We start from the raw sequence: 13,007 nt of genomic DNA, 5'->3' as shown, positions 1-13,007 counted from the left end.
TTGCAGCCCAGCACATGCGCTGTAGCGCTCCAGGCTAGGGCGGCTCAACTTGGCGGGCCTCAGGAGGGGGCGGGGCCGGTTCTGAGCAGTGCCTCGCTTTCAGCAGCCGCCTCTTTCCCGTTCTCTGCCCTCCAATAGCAGCAGGTGAGAGTCGCGAGCGGGCCTCGGCCCCGCCCACCCTTCAGAACCACGGAGAAAGGGAGTGCTCGTCTCTGCCGGAGTTCTAAATTCGGAGTGGGAGTTCCTAGTTCGGATTGGGAGACAGAGTCGTTAGTTCCTCCGGATGCCCCCTACAAAGGCAGGACTCAGAGCGGGGATTCCCCTTGCCCTGGGCCTGCAGCCGGGCTGGGTCACGAACTCGGGGTGGGGTGGGGCTGGCTTGGGAGGAAGCAGACACGTGAGGGCTTAGACTCTGGTCCCTCCTCAGGGAGGGGCGGAAATGAAGCGTCATGTTTGTTTTCCTTAAAGCTCCTCTCCCCGCCCGGCTTCTTAGGGCTTTCCTGGGGGCCAGGCACGAATCTTTTCGGAAATTCATGTCCTCCGTACCTGCCAGGTAACCCGCAATCACTTTCTCTTACAGCCCATCATGCCCCCCAAATCTGACGTGTTGAGTCAGGATGAGCTACGCAAAAAGCTGTACCAGACGTTTAAGGATCGGGGTATACTGGACACGCTCAAGGTATCAGTTCTAGGCATATCCGTTGTATAACTTTTACAAGTGTAACCTGTAGCAGGCAGTCCACATTTAAATCCATCCAGGTCTTGGGTTTTAAAAATAGTATGTTAGATTGTATTGGTGAGTGACATTTTTATGTTCTGTGTAACTATCCTGGAACAATAGACTCAAATTGTTTAGAGTTTGAGTAGTCTTAAAAGAACATATTCAAATAATAGATTTACTGAACTGACATTGAGATAGGAGTGGGTAACGTCATAAAATGAACACAGTTTAGCGAGATTAGGCTTGTTTTATAAACCTGGCTTAAAAGTTCCTGAATTAATAAGTGGCTTTGTAATATGCACATTTGAATGAGGAACATTGACACCATATAGAAAACAGTAAGTATACATTAAGTGTAGGATAGTTTGGGGAACGAGAACTTTTTAAAATATATTCAAAGGTATGAATACTTAATTTGGGCAGCAAATACTTCTTAGGACACTTTAACAGCAAGGAGTAGGATTAGCTTAAACGTGTTTTTATTACTATATACATTTCAGAAGTATATTTTACACTTAAAATGGGAAATTAAGGAGAAGAGAGCTTGATTTTCTTTTTTCTTCTCCCTCCCCCGTTGTTTTTGTAATTTAAAAAGAAAAACCACTTCAGACTCAAAACCACATCAGACTCATCTGAAAACTACAGAAAAGCATAAAAGAGAAAAGTCATCTCTGATACAGCCACTTAACTGGCATAATGTGTGTGTGTGTGTATGTGTGTGTTTGTGTATCCTTTTTAGTTTAATATAATATTATATAGTGAGCATTTTGCTGTGTCCTGAAAAGTTTCTTGAAATCCTCATTTTCAATGGCTCATGTTGGGGTGGATGGGTAATTTATGTTGAATATTTAATTTGGGCAGCAAATATTAGTGCACTTTATATATGAATTAACAGCAAGGAGTAGGGTTAGCTCAAATGTTTTCATTACTATCTATATTTCAGAAGTATATTTCACACTTAAAATGTTGAAGAAGTTACACCCACGTTTACACATTCCTTCAATTACATCTCTTATTTTTTGCATAGGATAGATTAAGTGGCATTACTTATGTTCCTGTAAACTCTTTATCCTGGAAAATCAGATCAAAGGGCATCAGCATTTTTTTTAAGTCTCTTGGTTGTATGTGTCTTGTTCCAGAAGGGTTGTAATGGTTTATATTCTACCAGCAGTTTGAAAATGCTTGTATTACTCTAGTATTGTTATCATGACATTTTAAAAACCAGTCTAGGGGCAGCCGGTTGGCTCAGTTGGTTAGAGCGCAGTGCTCATAACACCAAGGTCAGCGGCTCGGTTCCCACATGGGCCAGTGAGCTGCCCCCTCCACAACTAGATTGAAAACAATGACTTGACTTGGAGCTGATGGGTCCTGAAGGGATGCACTGTTCCCCAGTATTCCCCAACTTAAGAAAAAAAAATGTTTAAATAAATAAATAAAAACCAGTCTAAGGTTGGAAAACCCTTATATTATTTTAATGTTCATTCCTTTTATTATTGAGGCTACAGATACTTTCTGGCCATTTGTATGCTTTCCGTGGATTGGCAGTTCATGTTCCTTGCCCATTTTTTCCCTAGGGTGTTAATGTCTTATTAATGTATAAGAACTCTTTTAGTAGAAACTTCATCTTTTTTCCATTTTTATGACAATCCTTTATCTTGGTGTTCAATTTTAATTTGGCTCTAAAAATATTGTTATACTTTTATGTAGTCAAATCTATTGATGTCTTTATTTTTGCTAATCTCACTAAATTCTTCTCCACTAAATCGATGAATATTCACTTTTAAGTTTTTAAAAAGGCTTCATTTTTTACAGTTAACACTTTAACCCACCTGGAATTAATCATAGTGTCCAATGCGTTGATAACACTTTCTAATGTGGAATGGTCCTTGGATTTCTGGGCATGGCATCTTTTCTTTTCCCCCCTGTCTTTCTGGATTAGATTTGCTACTGTTCTACTTCACATCTGTAGTCACAATTGATATTGGACTAATCAGTATCCTTTTTGAGCTATCCTTGTTTCAGTTTTGGTATCAAGATTATTGTCCTCTCTACAGCTGCAGTGTATTTTTTGGAGAAATATTTCCTGTTTGTAGCTGGCTATTTGGTTTCTGTTATTCCAGCTTGATCAATGGCAGGGCAGAGTTTTACTCAGTCTGAGCTAATTTTTACTTTCTCAGTTCAATGACTGTGGCCTGGGTGAGTTCTAATTTTTAAAACTTACTGAATTTTTAGTGGCCTAACTCATATTCTGTTTGGGTGTTTGGAGAGAACTTGTATTTATGGTTAAGTACAAAGTCATAGATGTCTATTAAACAAAGTTTATCAAATCTTTTTCTTATTTTGAGTCTACTCAATCTGTCAATTTCTAAGAGAGATGTTCTGAGGGTCCCCAAGTCCCTTCTTTCCCACTTCTTTCCTGCATTCTTGTGTGGGGAGTGGGAGCTGAGTCCCTGCATGACATTACTTATATGCTTTAATCTACTTTCTTTCACCTCACAATAATTATACTTATTTCTGTCTTAGTGACATCGCAAGCTTTAATTCTGAATGGTTTTCCCTCTTTGCATGGCTGTTGGAAAACCCCCAGCCAGTTTTGCAATTCTTTGTAGCAAGTGCTAGATGCCATGCATTTTGCGTTTGTCAAGATGGGACTTCATCTATAATGTCATTTCAGTTTTTTCTACTCTTATTTTCCTTTCACCCTGTTGATATCACTCATTCAAACTTTATCCTAGTTCAGTACTTGTTTGCAAGACTCCGTCAGTCCTTTTATTAATGAAGCTGGATCTGAATATATATGACTTTAGTGTGTTACAAATCTAATTAAACCACCTCTAAATTTTACTGGTGAAGAATGCTGTAGTTTCTCTTTTCTTTTTTTATTATTTCTTTACTGAACTGTATTAGATGAGGTAGAGCATGTGTATTCTGTTCAGTGTAAATGTCTTTTGTACTATAGGATTTTAGATGTGTAATAAGTCCTGCTCTATACTGGTAATTACGAGTATATACTGTTCTACTCTCTCGCTAAAAGATAGAAGAAAGAGGTATAACAACTCCATTTGTTTTTTGCTTGTATTAATACGAATACATTAGACATTATTTATTGCTGAACCCCAGGAATCTAGGCAACATACTCTTACGCTCAGCCCAATTGTGTGTTTCCAGATTATATACAAAATAGAACAATTATTCAGTAGTTCAAATAATTTAGTGATTTTCTTAAAATCAAATGAATAATAATACTAGTGTTATAACCTTGAGAAAATTACTCACCTTGAACCTAAATTTCTTCATTCATAAAATGTGAGAAAATGATTGTATTTCATGGTGTGAGATGTAAATACTATATGCGAAAGTGCATCTTAATGAGCCTGCTTTGGATTTACTTATTTCTCTCTTGTGTATGTCATTTCCCTTTTGGGAACCCAGTTTTCTTTTGATCAATATGCCCAATGAACTTGTTTCAGCCAGTATTGTTTTCATACCCTCCAACAATCCACTGAGAGGTGAGGAAGCAGCAGAATTTTCTCCTATACTTGATACTCCTGTCAAAAGCTGCTGATGGGCTCATAGGGAAGAGAAGTTAGAGTCTGCATGTGTTTTGCCTAACCACCAGTACACTTGGAAGCTGGTGAAAACAAGTTTCTTTTTCCAGAACCCACTGGGCTGCTCATCTCACAGGGTAAGACAACATGTGCAGGGGAAGGTTCCAACTTCTGGCCATGGATCTGGAACCACTATGAAAATAAAAGGAAGGATTCTAAGTCATGTGACTAATCTGTGTATCTCCAGTGCAACAATCCTGCTGAAAGTTTATTCCGTCTTGTTTCTTTTCTGTTTTTGAGCTAGACACAGCTGAGGAACCAGCTCATTCACGAATTGATGCACCCTGTATTGACTGGAGAAGTGCGGCCCCAGTCCATTTCAGTGGAAGGGAGCACCCTCTTAATAGGCGCTTCGAACTCTCTGGTGGCAGATCACTTACAAAGATGTGGCTATGAGTATTCTCTTTCTGTTTTCTTTCCAGAAAGTGGTTTGGCAAAAGAAAAGGTAAAGTCTTCTCTTCCTGTTGCTGAATTTTCTATTAACAGCGTTTTCCTCGGATAACAAACAGTAAAGTGCTGCGTAATAGCTGACTATTCCTTGGCTGGCTACGTCCATTTCTCAGTCATCTCTGAATTCATATATATTTGTTACATAATAACAAAGGAATATTACATTTGATACTGTTATCAATTTCTTGGGAATCTTGATTATCTTCTGTAAAATTGTGATGTGTAGATTCATGAAATGTTTTGGAGCTGGAATTGATCTTACATTCCATGTATTCGACTAAAGACTTGCAACTGACACTGATGTTGCATGTCTGTTGTGAGCTCTGCACGATGCTAGTCACACGCAGGTGTTATGTGTGTCACAGATGAGGAACTGTAGTCTGGAGAGGTGAGGTGCTTTGCTCAAGGTCACAGGATTTCTAAGTGGCAACACAGGGCCGTAAACCTAGGTCTCTCAAACGTGCTCTTTTTCCTATGCCACAGTATCATCTCTAGGTAATCCTCTTCTTTCTGGTTACATAAGAGATGTGAGGAATTGTTAATTAAAAAAAATCTGTGTCCTCAAATATTAATACATGGTTTACCACTTCTAGTTATTTTAACTATATTCCTCCACCATAACTGTTAAGCATATTAGTCATACTTTATTATTTTAAAGGCCGACATAGCAAACTTACCCATGTTTTTTTAATAGACTTAGTGTTTTAGAGCAGAAGGGAGATTTCCTCTGTGCTCTGTGTCCCCACAGGTGCACAGCCTCTCTCATCAACATTTTTACAATCTATCAACCTACATGGTCACGTCATTGTCAACTGAAGCCCATAGTTTACATTAGGGTTGACTCTTGGTGTTGTCCCTCTGTTATTTTTACTCTTATCTATAATTGTCCAAAAGTTTCATATTCAGAAATTTTAAGAAAACACAGTGTTAGTATTTGGAAAACTTAAAATTTAAACATGCTGTATTTATTCATTAACAACCAAACTGTATTTTTCAACATTAGGAATTGTTTTTTGATCTATCAATCTCTAAGATTCTAATTACATTTCACAGTTTTGCTTATTGCATGAATAATCAATTATATAATTGTTAGAGCAGTAGTTAATCTAGTTCAAACACTTAAAGGTTTTTATTACTATAAGATGCCATGCAGAATATTTTCTTTAAAGGAAAACCCATTGAAAATAAATTATATCAGCATTCTCCTGGTAGACATAGTAAATGATACACACTGTACTTGGAATATTTATTAAGAGTAGCTACCTGAAATGTTTGTTTAAAACTATTTTAGATGTACTTTAGTCATTCATACTTGTAAAAACAGTAAAAATTTAGTTTATTTACGTTTTAAAAAACTCATTGCAACTGAAAAACCCTGAAATTCACTCATGTATTCATTCATTGGTTCATCAGATATTTGAGTGTTTATCATCTGTAAGGCATTAACCATTTCTGTTAGGCATTTCATCTTCGATGTGAAGTATTTGGAGGTTGATTATATGATCAAGAAAAATATTTTATCTTTTTGACCTCAGTGTTTATTGTAACTTATTTAATAGTATAAAGAACTTCAATTTTGTATTTTAACGTAGTTATAATCTTACTTTTATTTAATCTGAAGTGTGATACTTAGTCTTATATTCAGAAACATCCCAATTTAAACATTGTTGTAAAAGTGTCTACTTAATTAATCCTTTTTTTTCCTTAAGGTATTTACTATGCAAGATCTATTACAACTCATTAAAGTCAACCCTAAATCCAGTCTCTACAAATCACTGGTAAGATTGTTTAGTTTTTATAACCTGCTTTGGTTTCTTAATTATACTCGAATAGTTGAATGATGGTAAAATATTTTCTTTTAACAGATATCAGGATTTGATAAAGAAAACCAGAAAGGTAGGAGCCTTTATCTTTGTAGAGAATAGCAACATATTTGTCATGTAGTTTTTCCTATAAAAGTATGAAACTAAAAATTTTTAAGGGGAAGAGTAGGGAATTTAATTTGAATTAAATCGTTTGATTTTCCTTGCTGACAATACCTTTTAAAAAGAATAATTCATCTGTTATTTTGACAAATGTAGACCATTTCCTCCAAATTCAATCTTTTTAATAGTTCTTAGATACTCAAATAAGAAAACTGCAGACAGTATCAAGAACACTACAAATGGTTTGAAAGGTTATCTTTGTAAAGATACCCGTTGTTTGGAACATTTTCTCACACACACACACACACACACACACACACACACACACACACACACACAAACCAAACTAACATTTAGGCCAAGTATCTTTGTATCCTAGATATCCCCCTCAAGTACAATTTATAGACTATTAACATTTGCTTAAAGAATGCAATATCTGTTCAGTAATAAGTGATATATATGTATATTTATTCTGAAGTGTTTATATAGGCCTGATAAATTGCTTTAATTTTGGCCTTGATAATCACTTTCATAGAGTCCATAATTACTATGAGACAAAAATATATATATTGGTCTCTGCCCCAGTTCCTGGCACAGAGCTACTAAAACCCTTGTAATTTCCTAAGTGGTAAGAATACTAGAAGCATCTCTTGTTCTAATATTGGTCTTTGACCTTTGTTCCTGACAGAGCTCCTGAAACCCTTGTAGTTTCCTGGGCGATGGGAGTGTCTTTTGTTCTAATGAAGCAACTCTGGGTGGGCTCCTGGATGGTTCCTGGGTGAGGGCTGGTCATAGGAAAGACCAAGCCACGATTAGCTTAGACTTTTCAGCCTCATCCCCTATTCCTTTGAGAAGGACTGAAAAGAGAGTTAATGATTGATCATGCATATGTGATGAAGCTTCCATAAAATCCCAAAGCATGGGGTTCGGAATGCTTCTGGGTTGGTGAACACGTGGAGGTGCTGGGAGAGTGGCATGCCCAGATGGCATGGAAGCTCCGTACCCCTTCCCATATACCTTTGGCCGACGCATCTTTTCCAGCTGGATGATGTTCTTCTGTAGTCTTTATCCTATCCTTTAGTAAAGTGTTTCCCTGAGTTCTGTGAGCCGCTATCGCCAATTAATTGAACCCAAGGAAGGAGTCATGGGAACCCATTTTGTAGTCAGTTGGTCAGAAATAGGTGACAACCTGGGCTTTTGAGTGGCATGTGAAGTGAGTGTGTGTGTGTTTGTGGGGGAGGGGTGCAGTCTTGTGGGACTGAACCCTTCACCTAATGCTGTCTCTGTGTAGACAGTGTCAGAATTGAGTTAAATTGTGGGGCACCCAGCTGGTGTCACAGAGAATTGTTTGGCGTGGGGGAGAAACCCCCACAGAAGGGTCAGAAGTGATGTGTTGTATAGTGTTCTGTGTAAAAGTAAAGGAGAATCACGGGAAGAGAAACCTAGTAGGGAAGAGCTGGGTTTTTCCCTGCACAGAAGGAGAAAAACTGAGGGTGTTTTCCTTTACAACTGTACGACTACCGTGGATGCCAGGCCATGCATGGGCTAGATTTGACGGCGGACTTTGTCACATGAACATAAACTGGTAACTTGCCTGTAATTTGTAGGGATTCTTCAGGTTTTTGGCTTTTTTTAATAAGTTCCTACCTCTTTTTTTTTTAATTTTATTGGGGAATATTGGGGAACAGTGTGTTTCTCCAGGGCCCATCAGCTCCAAGTCGTTGTCCTTCAATCTAGTTGTGGAGGGCGCAGCTCAGCTCCAAGTCCAGTTGCCATCTTCAATCTCTAGTTGCAGGGGGTGCAGCCCATCATCCCATGTGGGAATTGAACTAGCAACCTTGTTGTTGAGAGCTCGCGCTCTAACCAACTGAGCCATCCGGCCACCCCTCCGGCAGCTCAGCAGCAGCTCATTGTCTTCAGTCTAGTTGTGGAGGGCGCAGCTCACTGGCCCATGTGGGAATCGAACCAGCAACCCTGTTGTTCAGTGCTTTTGCTCTAACCAGCTAGCTGAGCCATCCAGCTGCTCCTCTTCATGTCTTTTTAAAAAAAATGTTTAACACGTAATGGTCCTTTGTGTGTGGCTCCTGGGTTTTGTCTGTTGACAGCATTGCTACCACCCGCACTGGGCCATTCATTCAGAACTTACCATTTGAGTACCTACTTTCTGCCAGCCATTATATAGTGTGTGACTTAGTTGCCTGGTCTTTTGGTAGTCATGTTAACAGAGGATAAGTACATTGGATCCCAAAACATTCTAGACTGCCTGAAAAGTAGGTCATCCATACTGAAGGTCAGGATGGTAAGTGATCTATATTCTAAGCCAGTGCCATCTCGTGTCATTCTCTATGGTGATGGGGCTTCAGTATCTCTGCTGTCTGATATGGTAGCCACATGTGGCTACTGAGCGTTTGAAATATGGCTGGTGTGACTCAAGAACTGAAATTTAAATTTAACTTTAAATAGTTACATGTGAATAGTGGTTATCGTATCAGACACCACAGGTCTAAGGTATATAGCTGGTGTCTGTAGCTTAACTGTTATTTCAGAAAGAAATTTAGGGCTTGAAGGAATATTAATAAATAATTCACTTATTATAGGCATTTATATGATTCTTAAAAATAGCTTTTCACTTTTACACACTCTCCTTAAATGCTTTTGGTTCAGAAAGACTTCTGGCTAATACCTCTTACCAGATTTACCCAGCATCCTAGTAAAATTGTTGAAACTCAGAAAAATTATGAGTAGCAGACATTTCAGGCATTCTAGTGGCAGTTTGGAAAGAACTCTTCGCTCACAGTAAAACAGCTGCTGTAAAAGTGAAATTATCTTAAAAATTAGTTGCTTCCAATTAAGAGATTGAGACGATCAGAAAACATGTGGGAAGATATTTTGTACCTAACTGCTGTCTATCCCTTGACAGGGACCTATGGTCTTATCATCTTCCTATGTCTGTACTCCAAGGGTGCTGATCTGTTGAATGGCCATAGGACTTTTACCCTAGATTCCACTCACGTATCCTTCTCACCCCTAATTTTTCCTTTCAGAGATAATGATACCCAGAAAATAGCAAGCCAGAAAATGTAGACACTGGTTCTTTGCTTTCTGGAAATTAAAATCCTTACCTGTGATTGGCAAAAAATAGATACATAGCCCAAAGGTACAGAACAGAGAGCCCAGAAATAGATCTATACAAATACAGGCAACTGGTTTTCGACAAAGGCAATTCAATGGAGGAAGGATAGTCTTTTCAACAAATGCTGGAGCAATTGGACATCAACATGCCCAAAAATGAAACTAGACACAGACCTTACACCTTATACCAAAGTTAACTCAAAACAAACCATAGATATAAATGTAAAATGCAAAACAATAATACTTCTAGGAGAAAATCTATGTGGCCTTGAGTTTAGTGATGGATTATAATACCAAAAGCATGATACATGAAAGAAAAAAATAGATCACTTAGACTTTATTAAAATTAAAAATGTCTGCTCTGTGAAAGACTGTTGAGAGAATGAACAGAAAAGTTGCCATCTGGGAGAAAATATTTGCAAAAAACACATCTGATCAAGGACTTGTATCAAAAATATACAAGGTTCCTGCAACTAAAAAAGTAAATAAATGAAGTGGCAGATGTAAAAAGAAAAATACAAGGAACTCTTAAAACTCAACACTAAATAGACAACCCAATTGAAAAAAGAGCAAAGGATCTGAACAATCATCTCACCAAAAAAGATAGATAGGTGGCAAATAAACATGAAAAGATGCTCGGTAACATTTGTCATTAGGGAAATGCAAGTTAAAACAACAATAAGCTACTACTACACACCTATCAGAGTGGCAAAAACCCAGAATGCCTACAACACCAAATGCTGGTGAGGATGTGGGAGCGACCAGAACACATCAATGGTTGCCAGGGATTTGGAGGGAAGGGGAAGAGGTTATATAGGTGAAGCATAGGGATTTTTTAGGGTCGTGAAAGTCTTCTGTATGATACTGTCATGGGACGATACGTGGTACTAGACATTTGTCAAAACCTGTAGAACTTCACAGTGTGAACCTTCATGTATGCACATAGAGGAGGTCAGGTGATCCCAGGGTAGAATGCAGACCCACAAAACAGTCTAATAACCTCACTGAAGGGGGTGGGAGGAAAAGATGCTGAGCTAACTTTGGAAATGAGTGGAGACCAGAAGACTAAAGGCGGAAGGAACTGTACCTAGATGAGAAAGTTATTTCTCATGAGGATACTGGTTAACGATTCTGAAACCATTGCACGTAAATCCTGGGCCTGAACAATTAAGTAAATGGATAGTAGATGGCACGAGCCAGGTTTAAGTGGGAATTTATAGATAAGGAGAGCAGGTTAGAATGATCCATGTGGTAATGGGTTAGTTGGAGACATCAGTATGAACTCATGATTAGCTTAATATATATGCAGAGGACATACAGAGATAGATTAATAGGTATATGTATATAGTCATGTATTTCCTTGCTCTGCAGGCTGAGGGGCTAGAAGCAACAACACCCCAAGCAATGATTAGCACACCTGTTGCCCAATTTAGGGCACTAAGATTTGGTTTCTAACCATCCCATAATAATGGGAATCAGGGCTCCTTGGAGCAATGGCTGATTCTGGAACTGCAGCAGAGAATATATATACAAGATGAGCCTGGAGCATCTTACAGTGCTAGAACTTAATAGCTTAAGAATAAAAAGCCACAACGAAAGTGCTCCCAAAGGGCAAAGCCGGAATAACTGGAGCAACAAAATAGAATACTGGATTAGAGAAATAATATGAGTTATATAATAACGTAGGAATTACAGCCCAAAGTATAAAATATCCATGAGTCCATCCTGATAGATAAATGATTGAATAAATGAGACCAGACAGATCCTTCTTAGGGGATGTGTGTGGGGAGGGGATAGAGGGGGAAGTGGAAGGAATTAGGGGCCTGCAGAAAGTACTGCAGAAGGAGAAAAGATAATGAAACGGCATTAGAAATACTGAGGCCAAAGAACGCATCTCCAGAGATTATCTACTGTGGGGGCCCACAGCATCTGAGGAAAATTTCTGCCAAGTGTTTACCTCTTCCGGGGAGAGAGTCAACATGCTGCGCGGCCTCAGCATAACAGTAGTCAAAAGGTATGAGGAGAGAAAAGGCTGACTGGAAAAGGTCCAGAGAAGATAGGTAGATGAGACAAAGAAGAACTGCAAGGCAATGAATATGAAAGAAAGTTGATACCTACGTTAGGGGAAGTAAAAACCAGTATATTTTAAAATCTGCAGCAGAAAAGGAAAAATAGCCCTTGGCTGATGCAGAAACAGGAGTGAGTCCATTCATCTCTTTGAAGAAACTAAAAACTTCTAAAATAATTTATACTCCTGGTTTTAAACAAAGTTTCAAACTATTTAGAAGGGCTTAAAGTGAAAGAAAAGTAGAAATTCCTGGCCACATTCTCTAATCTCACTTTCTGCCGATAACAGTGAATAGTTTCTTGTTTATCCTACCAGAATTTAGTTTACGGATATAAGTCTATATATGTACAGTTAAAACTCACACTCATAAATGAGGTCATATTATAGATAACTGTTTTTGCAATTTGCTTTCTTTATCCAACAGTGTATCTTTCTATAGCCATATATTTAGACTATTATTTTTAAAGACGCTATGTAATTAACCGCCTGTTGGTGGAGATGTTATTGTTTCATTGGTCAGTTTTTGCTGTTAGAAGCACCGTGCAGTGTACACGCTTTGTGTCCGTGTAAAAGTATAGGTGTGTGAACTCATCGAGGCGGAATGACTGGGTCAAAGGGCACGTACATCTCGAACATACGTAAACACTGACACATTTCTCTCCTAAGTGAATGAGTGTGCCCGCTTCCCCACTGCCTGTCAGCACTTATCAAAGTTTTAATCTTAGCAATTTTATTGGGAAAATTGATCTCTCTGCTCCAATATTACTTGGCATTTATGATTTTGTTCATGTTTATTCAGCACTTAAAATTTTTTTCTGTAAACTCTTTGTTTAACTCTTAATAAACTCATGCCTTGCCCCATTTTTCTGTTTTCTTAAAGAGCTCTTTGAGACTATGAAAATTAGTCCTGTGTGTCCATATGATAGCAAATATTTTTTTCCAGTATACCATTTGTCTTTTGACTTTGTTTCATGCCACATAGAAGTTCTTAATTTTTATGTTGTTAGATTGATAAATATTTCTACTTACTGCTTCCATATTTTTGTGTCATGCTTGGAAAGGACTGCCCTCAAAACTTATTCTTAAAAGATGTATAATGTAAA

The 13,007-nt window shown here is 38.3% G+C and overlaps 1 protein-coding gene across 6 annotated transcripts in view; it reads left to right on the top strand.

Moving 5' to 3' along the window:
• The window catches only part of OFD1 (OFD1 centriole and centriolar satellite protein), a 71,919-nt gene that overhangs the window by 36,012 nt on the left and 22,900 nt on the right, over positions 1-13,007 (top strand). For 2 of the 6 annotated variants that reach the window (XM_081042091.1, XM_081042093.1), the window contains exons 1-4: positions 301-553; positions 4,574-4,774; positions 6,489-6,557; positions 6,645-6,675. In XM_081042091.1, the coding sequence (XP_080898217.1) occupies positions 4,607-4,774; positions 6,489-6,557; positions 6,645-6,675 (268 nt within the window). In that variant the 5' untranslated portion in view covers positions 301-553; positions 4,574-4,606. The other 4 variants (XM_081042090.1, XM_081042088.1, XM_081042089.1 and 1 more) reach the window with 4 other exon arrangements.

The sequence above is a fragment of the Rhinolophus hipposideros genome, assembly GCF_964194185.1.
Source record: "Rhinolophus hipposideros genome assembly, chromosome: X".
Classification (NCBI taxonomy): Eukaryota; Metazoa; Chordata; class Mammalia; order Chiroptera; family Rhinolophidae; genus Rhinolophus; species Rhinolophus hipposideros.
The sequence above is the reverse complement of the archived record's forward strand: the minus strand, read 5'-3'. Positions and strand labels throughout refer to the sequence as shown.